The 21,512-nt window shown below is 42.0% G+C and overlaps 2 protein-coding genes and 1 pseudogene across 3 annotated transcripts; 2 read left to right on the top strand and 1 right to left on the bottom strand.

Moving 5' to 3' along the window:
• The first annotated feature begins 566 nt into the window (after positions 1–566).
• Positions 567–5,928, top strand: LOC110485763 (fibroblast growth factor 8b). The gene is made up of 5 exons (XM_021556921.3): positions 567–1,341; positions 1,467–1,503; positions 2,213–2,402; positions 4,620–4,726; positions 5,100–5,928. Exons 1-5 carry the CDS (start codon positions 1,283–1,285, stop codon positions 5,391–5,393), a joined length of 687 nt encoding a protein of 228 aa, XP_021412596.1. The 5' UTR covers positions 567–1,282; the 3' UTR covers positions 5,394–5,928.
• A 2,351-nt stretch (positions 5,929–8,279) lies between these two features.
• Positions 8,280–11,765, bottom strand: LOC110485760 (protein DPCD). Its single transcript, XM_021556919.3, has 6 exons — positions 11,656–11,765; positions 11,342–11,422; positions 11,094–11,218; positions 10,739–10,872; positions 10,266–10,368; positions 8,280–8,805 (listed from the first exon to the last, which is right to left on the bottom strand). The coding sequence occupies exons 1-6, from the start codon at positions 11,717–11,719 to the stop codon at positions 8,701–8,703; spliced, it is 612 nt and encodes a 203-aa protein (XP_021412594.3). The 5' UTR covers positions 11,720–11,765; the 3' UTR covers positions 8,280–8,700.
• Positions 11,766–12,225: 460 nt separating this feature from the next.
• Positions 12,226–18,901, top strand: LOC110485759 (DNA polymerase lambda-like; annotated as a pseudogene). The gene is made up of 6 exons (XR_016485767.1): positions 12,226–12,355; positions 12,518–12,927; positions 13,019–13,345; positions 14,479–14,607; positions 17,807–17,974; positions 18,263–18,901. The product of XR_016485767.1 is annotated as a DNA polymerase lambda-like (transcript).
• The last annotated feature ends 2,611 nt before the right edge of the window (positions 18,902–21,512 follow it).

Genomic DNA, 21,512 nt, shown 5'->3' with positions numbered 1-21,512 from the left:
TATTCGTGGTTTATTGGAAATTAATTAGTTGATTGATTAGTTGACAAATAACAATTAATAGGTTTGTTCGGGATTGTTCATGTTTTATACTATCAAGAATTTTTATTTTTTTTATTTGATTTATTTCACCTTTATTTAACCAGGTAGGCTAGTTGAGAACAAGTTCTCATTTGCAACTGCGACCTGGCCAAGATAAGGCATAGCAGTGTGAACAGACAACACACAGTTACACATGGAGTAAACAATTAACAAGTCAATAACACAGTAGAAAAAAGGGGAGTCTATATACATTGTGTGCAAAAGGCATGAGAAGGTAGGCGAATAATTACAATTATGCAGATTAACACTGGAGTGATAAATGATCAGATGGTTATGTACAGGTAGAGATATTGGTGTGCAAAAGAGCAGAAAAATAAATAAATAAAAACAGTATGGGGATGAGGTAGGTGAAAATGGGTGGCAATCAATACATGCCACTTTCAGTCCTCCTCAGCCTGTTACTATCTCCCACCAAAGGCTCCGCCTGCTCTCTGCAAGGATATTGCCTTTCTCGCAAGTGAATGTATGTAAATGATGAGGGCAGGAGCCGCTGTATTCTGAAGTAAACCGGACCACAAGAAACACACGTGTGGGAGGTTGACATTGGAGCCCCGCTATACCGACCATCTAACAGCGTTTATTTGAGAGGCAAACATCACCAGTGGCTGCAAATACATAGAACTATACATTTTGCTACCATTTTTAATTAATATCTATGCAAGATTCACCCTTTTTATTTTTTATTGAATGGACATGCATCTCCTCACTGTCGCGCGTAAAATATGCATACAAATAGGCTAATCTCCATGCGCGTAATAATTCCATCCCACCAGTGCATACGGATGTATTACAATTCCACGAAAGCAACCGGGATATACATTATCTCTACTAAGCAACATCAAAGAAGACCTTGAATTCTGCAGAGGAGGGATGATTGACACGAGGGGGAATTGACCGATTTGTGGAATAACGGTGGTCGCTTGATCACAGTGCGATCTCTATCCCTGGGACTTGTAATTCTGGATGGCCCCCTGAACGTCTTTAAATCGTCCTGGAACGTTTGATTGTGAATACTGTCAATGAGTGAATGTGAATCCTACCTGGAACATTGGACCGTTTCTGGATCTCCATCGTCGGGCTATCAATTTATAAGCTGTAACAGAAGGGAGATCAAATCCAGGCTGAAATTCCCATTGGGAAGGACTGTTATTTCCCAGAGAACTCATGTGGAATAGTGGAATTCATGAAGAAATATTTGACTTATTTCAATATGAGGTTTAAAACATCGAGATTAGGCTACCTGTGAGTTATTATACTACTGAACTGAACTGAAGATTTAAGGAATTGGCTATATAGGCCTATATAGTTACTTGACATATTTGGAAATGTATATGAAACATAAATATTTTTATTTTTTTATGTTTCAGGTTACTTCAGTTCTTAGCGCTGTGTTTTTACACACAGGTACGAACTTGCATGCATTTTTATGAAGTTTGCAGCGCAATTTGCATACCATAACATTTCATAGCCCCTTAAAAAGATTTCAGTCCATCAATGCAACTAATTATATCAATTTACAAGCGTTTTTATTCTTATTGATATTAATCCAATTCGTTTGCATATCTGCAATAAAAGTGTAATAACAATGAAAACATTTTATTATGAGCCCTAAGTAGTTGGCAACAAGTCAAACATCTTGAAAAGACGTAAAAGCGAGCCTAAAAGGTAATTGTTAAAACATATGGGTATGGCGTATGGCTGAATTGAAAAATAATCGTTAAGGGATATAGCTAAGGGAGATGGGGGTGAAAGATCATTCGTGGTAAAACAACCTATCATAGGCATGTCATCTCGAGTGAGGACAGCGGACTCGCTGCGTGCATCTCCCCAAACACTCACTGTGCAAGGGCACTTTTTGTCTTCTAAAAACCATGTGCCCGCAATTCCCTTTGAAGTGCCTATGGCCTAAGCCCATATGAAAAGCATATGATTGGTGTTCATTGAAATATATAAATATGTTTTAGTTGGAAAATAACTTGATCTGCTTCTCATTCATTTAGACTGAACATCAATTCGCATTAATTATCAGTTCGGCTATTCTCTCATTGATGCTTTAATTTTTTACTTATTTTATTCATGCATTTCTTTTGTATGTGTTTTTCTTGTTTGATAGAACACAGTGCAGTCCCACTCCCCACCTCCTAATTTCAAGCACCATGTGAACGAGCAGTGCCGGTTGTCTGACCGGATGAGCCGCAGGTTGATTCGGACCTACCAGCTCTACAGCCGGACCAGCGGCAAACATGTCCAGGTTCTGGGCAATAAGAAAGTGAATGCCATGGGCGACGACGGAGCTGTGCATGGTAAGAAACGAATAAATCACGCCTAGCACCAAATGGGTGCCTTCAAGTAGACCTAGGCATTTTCGTAATAATTGTAGGATTTAACAGGCTTATTCCAGATTTTGAAATGACCTAAGTCTACTTATGGACACGTCAATTTACAAGTCATGTAGGCCTATTGGAGAAGAAAAGTAGGTATATTATGAAAATATCACCATTTAAAAAGCAAACAGTTCTATTTAGCATGAAGAAGTTTAGGCTTGAGTAGGAGGCGGGAGGGAGAAAATTCATTCGAAATGGATTCTATAGTATTGTTCTGGACTGGGATTCTCGGGAGAAACCCACTCAGAATATCTGGTAAACACATCAGAACTCGTCTTACTTTCTACCTTCTTAAACAGTTACTGAGTAGCTTACCCTCTCAGAAGCGTTTGAAAGAAAGACATATGACTTGCAATTTTCATAACCTTGAGACGCCCTATTTTTTACCCAAAGTTATGAGGCGAATGTGTTTTTGTTTAATTCTGTCCCCCACTGGTCTTTGATGGACACATGTCAATGAATATTCAAATACCGAAATATTTAAATGTTATAAATACACAGTAGCTCTCTCAAGTCCATCCTTTGAACACAAAATAAATTAATTCATATCTGCTTAAACATACCAAAAAAAAGTACGACATTTTTACATTAGATTTAGTGGTTTAAAATATCAGTGACTGATTGACATTTGAGAATTACAAAAATGTGATAAATGTAATTGATAAATCAGAATTGTTTTAACTCACGTATCCAGAGTGGTGCTGAATGGCCCTTATAGACAATGCATTGTTTTTGGAAGGGTTTGGGTAAACTGCATTTCTGCCAAGTGGAATAATTAGCACAACATTTCTCAGGGCAACCGCATCGCACTGTTTCATCCACATGAAGTTAAAAATGTGTATTTCTCAACAGTGGTGGTCTAGACGTATTCATAGGCCTCCTATGCACTATTTGAAAAAAAGTGCTATCTAGACCCTTAAAAGGTTATTCGGCTGTCCCCATAGGAGAACCCTTTTTGGTTGCAGATTGAATCCTTTCGGGTTCCATGTAGAACCCTTTCTACAGAGGTTTCTAGATGTAACCCAAAATGGTTCTACCTGGAACCAAAAGGGCTTATCCTATGGGGACAGTTAAAGAACCCTTTTAGATTTTTTTCTTTCTTGGAGTATAGCCTATGGACAAAGTGTACAATATAGACAGCTGTTTTGATTAAATCTATGCTAGGTTGGGATTTTTTTCTCCCCTCAAGGAAAAAATTGTCTGAAATTTAAAGGGAGCAAATTCCTGTCACCAAAGTCTTTTTTTGGTCTGTCTAGCCATCTTTCCACCACAACCATCTATTTCTCCCTAAGCCTGCTGCCTGCTTTTTGGAGTGTCATTTAATGAGGAATTTTCATTGCTTTACAACTCAATGTATGACTCGGTTTATAAAGAGCGGTGAAGTCAGCATCTTCATTTTATCCCCTCTTTCCTCTCTCTGTTCTTTTTTCTTCATCTCCCTCTCCCTCAAACACACACACACACCTCGCCTTGGCTCAAGCGTGCATGTCCTAAGTGGGTGTCACTCTTGTAGCAGGCCCAAATCTGACCACTGCTCGGTGCTTTTGTGGCTGTGTCGCTGACCGCTATGTTCTCTCACTCCCTCGTTCCTCCTTCCTCCCCATCATCTAGCGTAGCGCGGCATTTTATAGCCGTTCAATGACAATGGCTCAGTGCGAAGTCAAAGCCACTTGCTGCTATTCTAAAAGACTAGAGTGTTTTTAGCCAATGTTTCAAATTTAATTTATGTTTGAATGTTTTGCCATATACAATACTTGTCTCCCCGCTGCATGCAAGATTGATGCCATGATAACGAGTAGTAGAACTCTGCTAAAGTCATTATAATATGATACATAACTTAAGGTTATTAGATCAAGGTTAAATGTAGTCGTCTGAACCAGTCATGACAATAACTTCACACCCTTTCTGATGTCATCACGTCAATACTACTGGGCCGGCATAGTCTCACAGTCTTCAAATTCAATTTAGTCTCAAATGATACCACTATTGGATTCTTTTTCACAAAGGTTTTAGCTCAAAGTTATGAATGCATGCATATCGTGTTCACAAAATAGAATAACCTCATAAGCTTGAGAATCATTGTGTCTGAGCTGAATAAAGTTAATTAAGAATATGATGTGTTTTGTGTTTTTCTAGCCAAACTTGTGGTGGAGACGGACACGTTTGGTAGTCGTATTCGGATCAAAGGGGCAAAGACGGGCTACTACATCTGCATGAACAAGACGGGGAAATTGATTGGCAAGGTAAACATTATATTTACTTATTAATCCTTTATTTAGGGAAGTCACATTGAAATGTACATCTCTTTTCATGTGAGCCCTGGAGGTTGGTTGAGTTCAATAAATCCGGTCAGAATTTTGACTGTGACCATGAATACAAAGTTTCAGGGAAAAGTTATGTCTGTCCTGTGTAAGGCTCTTCACTTGAGTTATGACCAGAAAAGCCCTTGTAGGGAGTTGGGACATGATTTGGAAAGAAACTTGAAGGATTGATAGGACATTTACTTGTCAAAACAATATTTTAACCTCCTCAGAGACTGACCCCCTAAATCATTCCGTCATTCTGTCTTTCACCCTCACACCCACCACCTCCTCTCTCTCTCTCTCTCTCTAACAGCGGAAGGGTCGCGGCAAAGACTGTATCTTCACAGAGATCGTTCTGGAGAACAACTACACTGCTCTCCAGAACGCTAAATATGAGGGCTGGTACATGGCCTTCACACGTAAAGGAAGGCCCCGCAAGGCCTCCAGGACCAAGCAACACCAGAGGGAGGCCCACTTCATGAAACGCCAGCCCAAGGGCCACCTCCTGGGTGACACCCAGCCCTTTGATGTCCTCCCCCTCTCCGTGGTCCCCTTCCACCCCCGGAGGACTAAACATACCCATCACCACAGCTCAGGGGCCCACTGAGGAAAGAACAGACGAAGAAGAAGAGGAAGCATAGGGAGGGAGGGGAACACACCAAACTAAAATACCACTACCATACTTCTGCTCCTTGCAAGGACTCCTTTTGTTATGTTTTGTACCTGATTGTGTCTAAAACAATGAGTTGACTATCTAATCTGCTACGTCAGACCGAGGTTTATTCGTAGGAAAGAGTTTTTATAACCAGAGGACGATTTTAGTGCTCAAGCACTCGATGAGATTTGAATGAATGAAAGGACATCTTGGGCTTAGTGATAACCCTACTCTGCTATAAAGAGAGGATGTTATGAGAGAGAAATAATGAATACACATTACATGGCAGCTATCTTTGGATCATCATGTGGTTGCATCAACTAAATAACAGTGAATACATGTAAAACACATTATTTAGCATTTAGGAGGCCATTTTCGTTCATCTGTTTTCTACATATATGAATATATTTTTAATTGGAAGATTTGTAAAATACGTTTAAATGATGGAAATATTTATTGTAGAGTGTGTATTAAAATCACAAAAGAAGTTTGAGTTAATGCGCCGTTTCTAACCATTTTTATAGCTGGGTCACTTTGGGGTCCCAATGGTTCTAACTTTGCCTAAAAAACTGGAGACCCAGATAACTGTTGGGCAATATCTGTGACAGGCTACTGCAATTCAATGTGCTCAGCAAGTGAGACTTGGGCCTGAATAGCTGGGGCTATGCATTAAAAGCAGATGAGGTCAGCCCACAATTTTGTTTCGAGACAAATGTTACCACCATGTAGATGCATTTCTCACGATCACACACCATAACCCTGTGATCAAATGGGCCCTTTGTGGCCCTCATATAAAAGGACATGTGATACAATAGTGGGTTCGAATAATAACACGAGGAGGGGTCAGTTATCAAAAAGAAGCTAGTCTCACAGGAGGGAGGGAGAGAAAGCGAAAGAGTACCAGGGCTCAGTGTGGCAAAATGTGGCACCGGCTGAAAGAGGGGGAATGGCTGGGAAGAGGCGTTCGGGAATGAAAGGACGTGGCAGAAAGAAACCCTCCTCTCTTTCCCAGGAGCAACTGAGCATGACCAGCAGAGGCCAAATGACAGGGGGAAGAAGACCCGGTCGGCCTGGCTGCACCACAGAATCAGATGACGGGGAAGAAGACCCGGACGGCCTGGCTGCACCACAGAATCAGATGACGGGGAAGAAGACCCGGTCTGCCTGGCTGCACCACAGAATCAGATGACGGGGAAGAAGACCCGGTCGGCCTGGCTGCACCACAGAATCAGATGACGGGGAAGAAGACCCGGACGGCCTGGCTGCACCACAGAATCAGATGACGGGGAAGAAGACCCGGTCGGCCTGGCTGCACCACAGAATCAGAGCAGACCCTCTCTCTCGCTCTATTCCCTTCCTCTCTCTTTCTCACTGTTTGAAGTCTGGATGTCCTATTGGTTGTTTGCTAAAGGTCGGATTCTAAATATGAGGAATGGTTTTTCAGTATAGCTAAGCGCCAAGCGCCAGCTTTGAGGGCTTGCAAACAAATGAACAACTAAAAGCTGTGATCAAAAAGGTTCCATAAATCTGACAGGATAAAAACTTAACTTTTAGTGTTATTATTGTTACTCCTATTGAGAACTGAATGGCTATCCTCATGGCTACTAGGACACATTGTGCACTTTAATTGAAGCATTATCCTGCTCTGTCAAATGAGAAAAGACAGCAGTGTACGCAAATCACCCTCCAAATGGTCGTTTCATTCCGTGTCCAAGATTTTATTTGGACAACACAAAGTCAAAGCAATCCAACAGCAACTCTTGATTTGAGAAATTAGTTGAGAATGTATTTCTCAGATCTTATGCTTTGGTTGGATCTGGTTCCCAAATCCCATGACATATCTCCTCCCCTTTAGGAAGTACGCAAAGCACAATAGTGAGTGACCTGTGGTTTGGTCGCCGTGTTTAGCCCTTGTACTGCTCACTTGGTTAGGCACATAGAGTCCCAGAAATGCAAGGAATTACCACTAGGTTAGAGGAATCTATATTTAAATGGAATTGTTCCTTTTTTTTGCAGCATTGTTTTCTTTTCACACAGCATCTATGTTTTGTTTTGAACTGCTCTAGGTCAGCTGCTATGGCAATAACACATTGTGTTAAAAAGTAAATCAGTAAAACTTCACTTCAGTTTTCGTTTCATTCAATCAAACTTTGATGGTCAAACGTCAGTCGTATTAGCTTAGTCAGATATGTCTTGTTACTCATCTCCCTAGAGTTTGATGGTCAAAGTTAGCAAGCATTCAGTCAGATAACGTTTCTCATTGTGGCTCACCGTGGTACTCGATTTACAAAAGAGACTACAACCTTTTCCCACTTTGCAGTAATTCAGTACTACTGCCATGCAAGAACCTAGATTTACAAAGAAGCATACGACTTGTTCACTTCCCAGTAATATAGTGCTTCTGTCATCCAAGCTCCATACCTATCCTTGGCTATCCCCAGTCTTGGGGTTTGCGAGAGGATTTGTTGGAGGACTCTGGGCCAGCAAAGTCATCCCCTAGAGGACAGGGTGAGGCTCAGGGGACCAGTAAGACCTGCTAGTACTGGCTAGCTCGGCCATAATGGCTTTCAGGGTGGCCTACTCTGGGCTGCACAATCATGAGCATAAGGGTAATCAGTTAACACAAATGGGACGTGCTTGTAAGGGCGACCCCGTCGACAAAAGTGTGTGTGTGTTTGTGTGTGTGGAAAGAATAGGGAAAAGGCATTGTGTGTTAAAGTGTTTTACAAGGGAAGGAGACCAATAATTGTGGGAGGGGGATGAACTCTCTGCGTTTGGACTATTTTAACAACTAATAGTTTGCATAGTTAAAGGAAAGGAGAGATGTAGAGACAGTTGTTAACAATGTTATGGAATTGTATTCACCTTCAAAGGACAACATCACGTATTAAACCCAATAAGTGTTCGTATCTCGACAACAACGATTCAGAACTTTTTACAGAGCAGCAGTGACGTTTCTCAAATACCTTTTTGACAGAACACTTGTAAGTGTTCCATCATAAATTAACAAGTTTAAACAAGTAACTATGTTTGTAATTCACTGTCTCAATTCCACCCCCCCCCCCCCCCCCCCCCCCGCCGCCCCGACCGCAATAAACACAATGGAAAGTATGGACAAGGCACTGTGCAAAAATGTTCCAATAGTGGAATCCCATTGAGAACCAGAAATCAGAGTAGAAAACATACAGGATACTGCATCACCAGTGCAAATCAAAAACGACTTGTTTGAGTGACACCCCCTCAGATCCACACTGGGACTTCATTGAGTTTTGCAGTCGACGTCCCCTTCATTGGTTCCCTTCAGTTTCTTCACCTCCCGGAGTAGCTCGTGCTCAAGGGTTAATATCTCCTTGGGCTTCTTGTACTTGAAAGGAAAGGCAGAATATGTCATTACCTCTACAGAAACCAATTTCCCTTCCATGTACATCCTGTAGTGTAATGTTTGACCTAAAGTGGAATAACACAGAGGCTTCTTATTCCCTATATAGTTCCCTCTGTCACACAGTCACCCATGTAGTAGTGGATGACAGTATGGGCTGTGACAGGGCTCTCAGCCTGCTCAAAGTGGACAGGTTGCCCTCTGGAGTTTATCTGTTGAAGTGCACCTGGCTTAGCACCTGCATCATTGAGCAGAGACTGCTGGATACAGCAGTCTAAAGCCTACTCAACCCAGACAAAGACATCGAAACTACAAAGGACGGTGTCAAAGAAGACGTACTCAACAAAATCCCACTCCTAGCCACACAGGACATGAAGCAGCCAATCTCTGATGAAACAAAACCAGATGAGTCGACAGAGACTTTAGGTTGACGACCACATAACCATTAACCATAACCCTGTCACAGCATGATAGCTTATTCTGGCCCTAAACATACACTTCATTACTTCATGTATCCATAGGTCCAAGACACTAAAGATGACTTCAAAGACGAATATGGCGTCTCCCAGAGCGATCTGGAGGCTCTGATCAGTGGCTTGCACCCCAAGGACGAGACCCCCAGTACTGCCACTGCCCCCTCAGACCCCCAACAGAAGCCTCTCTCAGGGAAGTGGGTGTGTGCCCAGTCCAAGGTTGACAACCACAACAAGCACATCACAGATAAACTGGAGGTGCTGGCCAAGGCCTACACGCACCAGGGGGACAGATGGAGAGCACTGGGCTACTCCAAAGCCTTCAACCCCCTCAAGAGCTACCACAAGCCTATCACATCCTATGAGGTAGGTTATTTAGTCCCATATCTGCATAGTTGGTGATTATGGTCGGCCATTTTGTATTTGTGTCGGCATAATTCATTGCTGAAAGGCAGAATATGTCATTACCTCTACAGAAACCCATTTCCCTTCCATGTACATCCTGTAGTGTAATGTTTGACCTAAAGTGGGATAACAGAGGCTTCTTATTCCCTATTTAGTGCACTACTTTCGACCAGAGTCGGGCTCAAAAGTAGTGCAATATATAGGGAATAGGGTGCCAATTTTAACAAACACAAGGAATAAGAAATCGAATAGTACAGAGAAACCGATTATGATAGGTATACACATAAAGTAACGGTCAATCTCTTCATCAGATACTTAGTAGGCTATCCTAATGTTTGTTCTAAGTAATTCAATGATTCCCTTGAGTTTATAGGCGTGTTCTGATACAAGTGAGACGAATAGAAAAATAGAGTTTCAATCTAGTCTACAGTATCAAATTATAGTTTGCCTATCAGTCTCTGTATATTGGATATAAGACTTTCAGTGTAAAATCATCCAAGAAGGGATTTGAGAAGTACTGTAATTGGTTTGTTTGTTGTTGTTGTTGTTGTTGTCAGGAGTACTTACACTGACGATTAACGTGTTATTGGCGTGGGTGAAGTTGAGCGCGGAACTATCCATTGGCAGCTGGCTTCGGTCCAGATCAGGAACATTAAACTTCTTGTAGTACCTGCAAAGGATAAACACACCGCAGTGAGAAAAGGGTTTCTTGAAGGCAAGAGATCAATCTTTTTGTCAACAGTGCCACCTATAGGAGAGCCAGCCTCACTTACATATGCGGAACTGTAACAAGCACTGACAAAGAAAATAAAGGAAAATATAGGAGGCCTTCTCCATTGTGAAGATGTTACAACTGTATAAATTATATAGACTTTGAATGTGGTATCACTTTTCAAGGACCTGTAGTTAACAATATCTGAAGTGATATAGGCCTAGCAGTTTATCAGTAGATTTCTAAGGAGGGGAAACATATCAGCTGTATGCATAACTAGTAAAGCCATTTGGGCATGAGAGTGGAATAGAGGCTATTCGGATGTTACTTTTTGTTATTTGTTCGTATGATGCAGCATCGTTGATCAGGCTCCACTGAAATGTTGTAGACCTCTTTGGGGTATGGAAGGTTCCGGACTCTCCACAGGAAACTGGTCTTTGTGTCTTTGCGCATAAATACAGGCTGAGAAAATACAACAGAGCATTGTACTGTTAAATGCATACTCTTTGATTGACGATTAATTGAATAGTGAAATGATGAAAATGAAGTGAATTCCACGATCGTAAAAGTAGTAGTTGACACATTTGGATGAGTACTGTTGGTGATAGTGAACTCGAATCAATTAGCAATTTAGATCATGGCCTGAAATATAACAGATGTAAATATTGTATAATACAACTCACGTTTGAACAGTTTTCCTTGATAACATCTGATTCCAAACAGGCTACAGTAGATGGGACTGGCTCTCCAACTTCTATCTCCCATGGTCCCTGTCCCTTCAAGGTGCTTTTCGAACGCCACTTTCGTACTGCAAAGTAAGAATACATGTAAGTAACAACAACTGAGAGTGGAAATAATATAATGCACCGGAAGCAATGTAGCTAATGCAGGATACTTTTTTTAGATGTTGTCTAATCTGAAACAAACTTACCAATGAGCTCATCTGTTGTCAAGTCATATTCTTCTGCCATTTCTTTCCCATCTGTAAAGAGATAGTGTATCTTCCTTTTCCCTGGAAAGAGGTTTGCAAAGCACCAATAGAAATGCATTTAAATGTGAACTAGCTAGCTGTCATCTTTGCTAAACAGATTTGCTAGGCAAAGTAAAGGTTAGTGGTAGTTCGCAGCTAATGCTAGCGAGCTTATAATGGACACTGAAGTCTTACTAGATGAATGTAAGGGTAAATGTTGTGATACAAAACACAATAATGATGATAACTTGTCTGCATCTCTCTGTTTCACTTACCATCGTGTATTAAAGCGGTTTTCGTGGATGCTTTTAGGAGATCTGTCCAGCTCTGCACAGCCATATTGCAAAAAACGGACACTTCCTAAACATCACGTGTAGCCACGGCAACGGAGGTCATCGTGAAACGTATAATTCATTTTTCCTTTTTTTAAACTCCATAATCTGTCAAAAACATGTTTACATTTACTCAATAAATAATACATATTTTTTTTACAATATTTTCTCGAAAAATATGTTACTTTGTCGTGCAAGAACTAAAAATAGGTCTATGACGTACCGGAAGTTTAATTATTTTTAAACCATCTGCATTGTCACATTGGTTTGTGTTTTGGTCGTCCAAAGGGGTAAAACATATGTATTTTCAAGAGTGTATCGACCAAATGATAGTAAATTAGTTTAATAAATATATAACGTAACATATTTCAGTGGAGTGAGTGAATCCCAGCTGTTCTAAACAGTTAAATGCCGTTGTTGTTGTCTGCTTGCTAGCTAACTTAGCTAGTCAGCTAAAGTTAGCTAGCTAGCCAGTGTCAGTTGTCACATTCTGTTCTATGTTTTTCAGAGCTCCCCTTTCCCTGGCGAAATGTCTGCCTACGGAATTATGAAAGCTTTCCCCAAAGTGAAGAGAGCAAGGGCACGTGAGGGAAAGGATGCCCCCCACCAAAGAGGAAGTCTGATGAAACTGTACCTGTTACAGGTGTGGGCCGTGTTTGAGAGCATCAAATTCGTAATGCATTTTGGACAAATTGTGACTGACAGATCTACAAATAATAATGATTTTATAACGGTAGATCAGTCAGCAGTCGATGTTGAACAAGCCCTGTGTGTGTAAAACTACTTTTTCACAATCCCATTTCAGGGAGTGCTTTCCAGGGCTTCACCGTACACATATTACCAGCCAGCATCGGGAGCGTCAGATCTTCCAGAGACAGATTGTCCAGAATGGAGGCCAAACGGAGAGTTCCCTCTGTCCCACAGTCACCCATGTAGTAGTGGATGACAGTATGGACTGTGACAGGGCTCTCAGGCTGCTCAAAGTGGACAGGTTGCCCTCTGGAGTTTATCTGTTGAAGTGCACCTGGCTTACGCATCAGTGAGCAGAGACTGCTGGATACAGCAGACTACAGCCTAATCGACCCAGACAAAGACATGGAAACTACAAAGGACGGTGTCAAAGAAGACGTACTCAACAAAATCCCACTCCCAGCCACACAGGACATGAAGCAGCCGATCTCTGATGAAACAAAACCAGATGAGTCGACAGAGACTGTAGGTTGACGACCACATAACCATTAACCATAACCCTGTCACAGCATGATAGCTTATTCTGGCCCTAATCATACACTTCATATATCCATAGGTCCAAGACACTAAAGATGACTTCAAAGACGAATATGGCGTCTCCCAGAGCGATCTGGAGGCTCTGATCAGTGGCTTGCACCCCAAGGACGAGGCGCCCAGTACTGCCACTGCCTCCTCAGACCCCCAACAGAAGCCTCTCTCAGGGAAGTGGGTGTGTGCCCAGTCCTCCCAGTCCAAGGTTGACAACCACAACAAGCACATCACCGATAGACTGGAGGTGCTGGCCAAGGCCTACACTCACCAGGGGGACAGATGGAGAGCACTGGGCTACTCCAAACCCGTCAACGCCCTCAAGAGCTACCACAAGCCTATCACGTCCTATGAGGTAGTCTTTATAGTTGGTGATTATGGTCAGCCATTTTGTATTTGTGTCAGCATAATTCATTGCTGTCTCTCTTTTCGCACAATTGCAAACATTGTGAAATGTGGCTGATAGGTTGGTTGGTTGGTTTACGCAACTGCATCTCTGTTATTGACAAGATGGATGCATCAATCGTGTATTGATGGATGCATAAATTGATTGCTGCTGGTTCAATTTCAGGTGTCCTGAAAGGAGTCCTTACAGGCCCAGTGCAGTAAAAATGCTGTTTTTACTGTGTTTTGTATCATATTGTACAACAGCTGATGAAGTCATTGAGGAAATGCTTCCTTTTAAATCAATGAACGCTGCGTGTTACGTTAAGCTCAAGAATCAACTTCATTCTATCTTGTAAATTGAAATAATGAGAAATAGTTGATTATTGTTGCATATGGCCTCAGCTATACACCGATGGTTATTTTACATAGATTTATGAAGTTACAAAGCTGCTACTACTAGTTAGCTAGCTACATTGACTATCTAGCAACTTGTAAAATTAGAGGATAATTTAGTACAACCACTAGTACCTGCAAAAAACTGAGCAAAAGCTATTGTACTTATGCATAATCAATTAATATGGTATAGTACAGTAGGAAAAATAGAATAGACACTCCCGCTCTGCTCCTCTCCGCTCTGCTCTCAAAACAACGTGCTCTGTGTAGCAAGTAAAACGTCACATTGATGAGATGCTGATGGAAAGCAACTTGACGTGTATAGTGGAGTTAGTGTGACTATGTGATAAATGCTATTTCCTCATAGTTGCTTCATTTGTGGGCACCTCCGTAAGATAGATCACTTGGGAGAGGCAGTGCCAGTACTGGAGATGTTCACCAATATCTGGGGGGCAGGGGCCAAGACTGCCCAGCTTTGGTGCACACAGGTTAGATGGATTGACCTTAGAGGGTGTTGGTTGTCACACAGTCAGTCTCTCTGTCTGTGTGTGTCTCTCTTTCTCGCTCTCTTATTTTGCATGCAACACTGCTATGCCTGTGTAAGATTTGTTATTTTTGTATTGCGGAGCGTGCAGTTATTTTAGTGTTTGATGGTGTGATACAAATCGATTTGACATGAGATTAAAAAATATATATTTTCCATTTTAGGGGTTCCGCACTTTGGAGGACATCCGCACCAAGGCCAATCTGAACCACAGCCAAATAATTGGACTCAAACACTACGACGACTTTCTGGACCGGATGCCCAGAGAAGAGGCAGCCGCCATTGAAAAAACGGTAATACATCTCCCTCTTATTGTCTCAAGCACCCACATTCAAGGTCAATCAATGTTAAAATGTAACCTTCTAACATTATATTAGTTATAGACTAAACACTTCATCTAGTGGGGTTAAGAGAGTTTCTTTAGAAAAGTGTCTCCAGTCCAGTACTCTAACCCCCTTGCGAACAAGAGATCTTGTAAAGTGAAATGCTATGGGACCTCAAAGCCAAGTTCAGATGTTTTAAGCTTGCCTTGGCCCCTAAGCAGACTGTCAGTCCAGTCCTCCTAGCCTGGTCTGTGTGTGATGGAGAAAGCAGACATCCCACTGTCAGAGTCCTGCCGGCTGCATCCCAAAGGGGGGGAACTCACTCTTAGAAACTTGGCGCATCATATGTCAGCAGATACCAGGGCTGTGTTTCATTCCAGAAATGTGTTTCCTCCCCCTCTGCCTCCATTCACTCCCTTTCATGGATCTGAGATAACTGGGTGGGTGTAAAGCAAGAACTCATCTAGATTACGCCCATAAAGATAGAGGACTCATCATGGATATAACCCGTTTTAGCATGGGCTTCCACCACTTTAAAGTAGTCAACTGCGTGGGGAGTCCTGTGAGTTGGGAGCAATCAGCCAATGAAGAAGAAAATTGACTACTTTAAAATGGAGATAGCTCCATGCTGTCGCATGTATAATGGCACAGATACAAAGATGAGTTGTCTATCTAACTCTATGATTCTGCCTTATTGCTTTCACCAGTCCAGTCCTATCAGATCTGTGAAAGGGAGGGAACATAATCGTGGAATGAAACGCGGCCCTGGTCACTGGGAGCACCGGGTACAAAGCCAGTTGTGTTCATATAGTATTACTTGGATTTCCTTGTTGCTTTCGTGGCTGCCAGATACAAAGTCCAGATTAGAAAGATGACTATAGCATGTGTCCTTTTGACTTGTGGCTTGTCAAAATAATAGGTAGTGTCGTCAAAATGTATCTGGCTTGCTTGAATGCGGTTAATGCTTACCTGTTGACCGGCAAGGCTTTATGAAAATACACCATTTTCTTTTCTAATTTCAAGTAGGTAATATAAATACAATTTGAGGACTTGTGTTGAAGATTCAACACGTGTACAACATGTTATTTTGAGTCCAAATATGAACAAGAAACAAACCAAACCTTCTGTTATAATGAAGGCCCCTGAGAGAACATTACTGGGGAAAACTTTGAAACATAGTCTAGAACCCATAACCATTCATGATAAACACATTGTATGCAAAGTGGTCCTCCCCACCACTGGTCTGGGATCCAAGCTGAATTGTTCTTTTTCACAGTTGTTTTTTAACTGAGCCAATAGTGAAACACAATAGTGTATCAGAAAAACAATAGTGAAACAACTATTCAACTTACTTCAAACAATCAAAATGTCCTTGTCCTGTTGTAAATATATAGGTGAGATAGCCCCCACCATATATTGTATCCCAAACAGTAACATTTTTCACTGTATGTGAAACTAAGTTAATTCAGTGTGGTCTGGATTTGGGCAATTTTATGCTTAAATTGAATATTGTGATATTTGACATTGATGACATATCATGATGTGCAAGACTATACTCTAATTGAGCTTTACAAATCAAAACTATGCCGTTTTATCAGTTAGGTTGTATCAATATGATGAAAATGTAGTCTAAATGAATGAATTAAATCTTTATTTTTTATTTTTTTTGCCATACAATGAATATTTAATGAGAATGTGACTACAATATCGTAAATAAGCACAAAAATGTCCCAGACTGGAATAATTCAGTCATTAACCCGTTACACTTGTGGGAGTTGGCCTATATGGATTGGGCTAAATTGAAATGTTTCTTACAGAAGGAATGTGAAAAGCACATGCATAACCATGGTAGCAATTGAAAGGGAACAGTTTGGAGATATTGGGAAAATTATTAGACCAAAGGTGAGCACACAACAGTTCACCTGACACAAGACACTGTTGATTTTATGTGCATTTTACATTTACTGTACTTTTCACCGCATTTATTGATAACGAAATCTGAAAATACTCTGGATACATTCTGTAACATGATAACAATATTCCTGAAAAATGCGGGGTAGGTGCAACATAAGACAAAACAATTACAAGAGTTTGAGTGAGAGGACTAACTGGTGTCTCCAGTTGCCACACACCTATCCAAAGTGTGCACAGTTCCTAAGCAATTTCAATGCACTTTTATGACTTAAAGAAGTCTTCAACTGTAAGGTACTTTTTTAAATGTTTACCTCTCCTAGCTGTAACATTGAGAAACTAGAGCAAGCACACTTGTAGTTGTTTAGTTTAAAACACAACCTTGCATTCCCGCCATCACACAATTTACTGTTGCTGTTTACACAATCCCAAAACAGTCTGTCATAAATCACAATCTGGGTCAGGTGGGCATGATTTGAAAGCTTGTTCTATTGGCAACATGACTGACTATAAGTTAGGCTTTCACCAGGTCATTCAGAGAAACGGATTGTAATTTTGGTCTGCATAAAAAGGAGTCATGAGTGCTTTCAGGTGGCAAATTATCTTCAGAATTATAAACAGGCTCATTCTGTTCAGAACAACCCAGGGTATGATGCCATGTCATCTTGTAACTGTACATCAAACATACTGATCATAAACGCTGACACTGTACATGCCATGAGTTTTATGATATGGAAATGTGAAGTGCACATTTGGACTCACGGGTGTTTGGCTTGTGTGACATCAAAGTGGTATTTATTATAATAATCCTCATCGTCTCATCTTTCAAAGTACATAGTGTCCTCTTAACTTACAGCATTTCCCTCACTAAGAGAACAAAAAAAAATCCCATTTTGCCCAAGTACTGGGAGAGATGTGGGGCAACTTCTTAACGCGCGCGGTGCTCGAGTTCAGAACGGCTGTCAGTCCAAACCCATACAGCGCTGTGAAGCGCAGAGCCTGAGCTCTGATGTCATGTATAGTTACTGTACAGCTACTACGTCCCAATTTAGGCACTTATTAGTGCCCAAATCTGCCATTTTCAACACCTATACGGGTACAGGTATGAGTGTAAAGGGCTACCAACTAAAAACAATTATTGGATATCGCAAACTGTAACTTCCTCTCAAGTTGTGCATGTACAGTATCTATGTGAAGGAGGCAGCGCTCTTATTCCATGACAAACGGTAACATATCCCTGTCCTTTTCTACTGTATAGGTGAAGGAGGCAGCTCAGTTCCTGGACCCTGGCCTGTTGGCCATGGCCTGTGGTTCGTACCGCCGGGGAAGGACACATGTGGAGATGTTGACGTCCTCATCTCTCACCCAGACGGGAAGTCCCACCGGGGTGTCTTTAGCAAAGTGTTACAGAGCCTCCACCAGAGCGGTAGGAGGACATGTCCAAACACAGGGCATTTGATTTATTAACTGTCGGTGAATTCCCAACCAATTATAGCTACATTAATAGTTTTTCTCTCTTGTATTGACAATTCATCTTCTTTCAACATGATATCATTCATCATTTATTTTTTCATTTAATAATGGGATAAGCTGAGAGCCGGATCATAATTCACTAGGCATGATCGTTTGTGTTTTCTTTTTCAAAACAATTTACTACAGTGTGCCCTAATGAATGCGACCCAGTTCTTGTTCTTTTTTAAAATGTATTATTCAGGCTTCCTGACGGACGACCTAGTGAGCCATGAGGAGAGTGGCGAGCATAAGAAGTACATGGGTGTGTGTCGTCTGCCAGGACCTGGCCGGCTCCACCGCCGCCTCGACGTCATTGTGGTGCCCTACGGCGAGTTCGCCTGCTTCCTCATATACTTCACCGGCTCGGCACATTTAACCGCTCTATGAGGGCATTGGCCAAGACAAAACGCATGAGCCTATCAGAGCACTCATTGAACAGCGACGTGTTGAGACAAGGAAGTTTGAAGGTGTATGGGGGGACACCACTACCCACGCTCACTGAGAAGGATGTCTTCACCCATCTGGGAATACCTTTCAGGGAACCTCAGGAAAGAGACTGGTGATGTTGATGTTTTTAACACTGTTGGTATGAGTCGATGCATAAGTTATATATTTTTACAGAAAAATTATAATGGTGATAGTGGTGAGGTGAAGATCATGCTTATGTATGCAGATTTCAGACAGTGTCATATCAACATGTCAACTGTGATTTTAGACTTGAATTGTATGATAATCTCATTTTACAGAAGGAAAAACACTTAAGATGCATGGTGACTGCTTGGTATGTTTTTATGAAGATAATGGTGATTACAGAAATATTAAACACTACTTTTAACAATCACTTAGGTAATCCTTGTTTTTACAACTTTGTTGTTTATTATTGCTTTGTTACTACAGAGAATTGAATATTAAACCACTGTTATTTTTCATTCATGCCTGTCCTCGCTCTCAAATATTATTGGCTGAGGTAAGAGCCAGCTGGCTCTTTTTGCTTCACCATGGGTCAGCCTGCAAAGTGACTGATGGTGAGCAACGCATCTCTACACCCATCACATTGCGCACATGGAACAAAAGATGTGACCGAACACGCCACACCCAGCCCAAACCAGAGTCCCCATTCGAAGGAACCGATGAGCGGATTCAATGATGCTGAGCTGCGGGACACTGGTTTATGGCCATTGACATTAACGGGCAAAAGTGGTGAGGGAGGAACGTCCTTCACAAATCTAACAGTAATCTGTGCTGCTCGATCATGTAGTCGACAAGGCAGCATGGTGCATGGTCCAGAAACATACATCTCTTCCATAAAATACTGTATGTTTGAAACTAGTTTTCTTTGGGAAGGCAGATAAAGTGTTTTTAGCAAAAGCAATCACTTTTGCAACACTCATTGCTCCACGTGCTTAATTACATCACTTTTGTTCTGAGCTGACAGCTGCGTCCTCAGAGCATGCGCAGACCAGCTGGCTGGTGTGTTTTTCTGACATATTCAATCAACCTTATCCCAGTCTGCTGGCCACCATTGTCCCTGTTCCCAAGAAAGCTAAGGTAACTGAGCTAAACGACTACTGCCCCGTAGCACTCACTTCCGTCATCATGAAGTGCTTTGAGAGATTAGTCAAGGACCATATCACCTCCACCCTACCTGACACCCTAGACCCACTCCAATTTGTTTACCGCCCAAATAGGTCCACAGACGACGCAATCGCAACCACACTGCACACTGCCCTAACCCACAAGAGGAATACCTATGTGAGAATGCTGTTCATCGACTACAGCTCAGCATTCAACACCATAGTACCCTCCAAACTCGTCATCAAGCTCGAGACCCTGGGTCTCGACCCCGCCCTGTGCAACTGGGTACTGGACATCCTGACGGGCCGCCCCCAGGTGGTGAGGGTAGGTAACATCTCCACCCAGCTGATCCTCAACACTGGGACCCCACAAGGGTGCGTTCTGAGCCCTCTCCTGTACTTCCTGTTCACCCACGACTGCGTGGCCATGCACGCCTCCAACTCAATCATCAAGTTTGCGGACGACACTACAGTGGTAGGCTTGATTACCAACCATGACGAGACGGCCTACAGGGAGGAGGTGAGGGCCCTCGGAGTGTGGTGTCAGGAAAATAACCTCACACTCAACCTCAACAAAACAAAGGAGATGATTGTGGACATCAGGAAACAGCAGAGGGAGCACCCCCCTATCCACATCGATGGGACAGTAGTGGAGAGGGTAGTAAGTTTTAAGTTCCTCGGCATACACATCACGGACAAACTGAATTGGTCCACCTACACAGACAGCGTCGTGAAGAAGGCGCAGAAGCGCCTCTTCAACCTCGGGGCTGAAGAAATTTGGCTTGTCACCAAAAGCACTCACAAACTTCTACAGATGCACAATCAAGAGCATCCTGTCGGGCTGTATCACCGCCTGGTACGGCAACTGCTCTGCCCACAACCGTAAGGCTCTCCAGAGGGTAGTGAGGTCTGCACAATGCATCACCGGGGGCAAACTACCAGCCCTCCAGGACACCTACACCACCCGATGTCACAGGAAGGCCATAAAGGTCATCAAGGACAACGACCACCCGCGCCACTGCCTGTTCATCCTGCTATCATCCAGAAGGCGAGGTCAGTACAGGTGCATCAAAGCAGGGACCGAGAGACTGAAAAATAGCTTCTATCTCAAGCCATCAGACTGTTAAACAGCCACCACTAACATTGAGTGGCTGCTGCCAACACACTGACTCAACTCCAGCCACTTTAATAATGGGAATTGATGTAAAATATATCACTAGCCACTTTAAACAATACTACTTAATGTTCACATACCCTACATTACTCATCTCATATGTATATGTACATACTGTACTCTATATCCTCTACTGCATCTTTATGTAATACATGTATCACTAGCCACTTTAAACTATGCCACTTTGTTTACATACCCTACATTACTCATCTCATATGTATATACTGTACTCGATACCATCTACTGCATCTTGCCTATGCCGTTCTGTACCATCACTCATTCATATATCTTTATGTACATATTCTTTATCCCTTTACACTTGTGTGTATAAGGTAGTAGTTTTGGAATTGTTAGGTTAGATTACTTGTTGGTTACTACTGCATTGTCGGAACTAGAAGCACAAGCATTTCGCTACACTCGCATTAACATCTGCTAACCATGTGTATGTGACAAATACATTTGATTTGATTTGACTTCGCCATGGGCTTTGAATGGGGTACCTGGCTGCTGCCTGGGAGACAGCCCAGTTTCAAAACAAATGCAATCATCTTTACTGTTCATTTGAGAAGGCTGATGCTCCCTCCCGCTTTCACCTCAAATATATGTAAAAGGACCATAAATGTCTGGTTTTGTTTTCTTGGAAAGCTGTGAGTGCTGTTATATGATGCAATATTAGTTATTGTTGCATTTACTACTTATCTAAG

This window comes from Oncorhynchus mykiss, chromosome 13 (genome assembly GCF_057628025.1).
Source record: "Oncorhynchus mykiss isolate SJ-2025 chromosome 13, ASM5762802v1, whole genome shotgun sequence".
Taxonomy (NCBI): domain Eukaryota; kingdom Metazoa; phylum Chordata; class Actinopteri; order Salmoniformes; family Salmonidae; genus Oncorhynchus; species Oncorhynchus mykiss.
The sequence above is the reverse complement of the archived record's forward strand: the minus strand, read 5'-3'. Positions and strand labels throughout refer to the sequence as shown.

What these genes read in the sequence shown, in the direction of transcription:
- LOC110485760 (XM_021556919.3), bottom strand. Translation starts at nt 11,719, where the DNA reads ATGGCTGTGCAGAGCTGGACAGATCTCCTAAAAGCATCCACGAAAACC. An exon ending in GACAACAGATGAGCTCATTG is followed by an intron (nt 11,219 to 11,341) that starts GTAAGTTTGTTT and finishes CTTACTTTGCAG; the next exon opens with TACGAAAGTGGCGTTCGAAA. An exon ending in TCAAGGAAAACTGTTCAAAC is followed by an intron (nt 10,873 to 11,093) that starts GTGAGTTGTATT and finishes GTATTTTCTCAG; the next exon opens with CCTGTATTTATGCGCAAAGA.
- LOC110485763 (XM_021556921.3), top strand. Translation starts at nt 1,283, where the DNA reads ATGAAGAAATATTTGACTTATTTCAATATGAGGTTTAAAACATCGAGA. An exon ending in CGCTGTGTTTTTACACACAG is followed by an intron (nt 1,504 to 2,212) that starts GTACGAACTTGC and finishes CTTGTTTGATAG; the next exon opens with AACACAGTGCAGTCCCACTC. An exon ending in CGACGACGGAGCTGTGCATG is followed by an intron (nt 2,403 to 4,619) that starts GTAAGAAACGAA and finishes GTGTTTTTCTAG; the next exon opens with CCAAACTTGTGGTGGAGACG.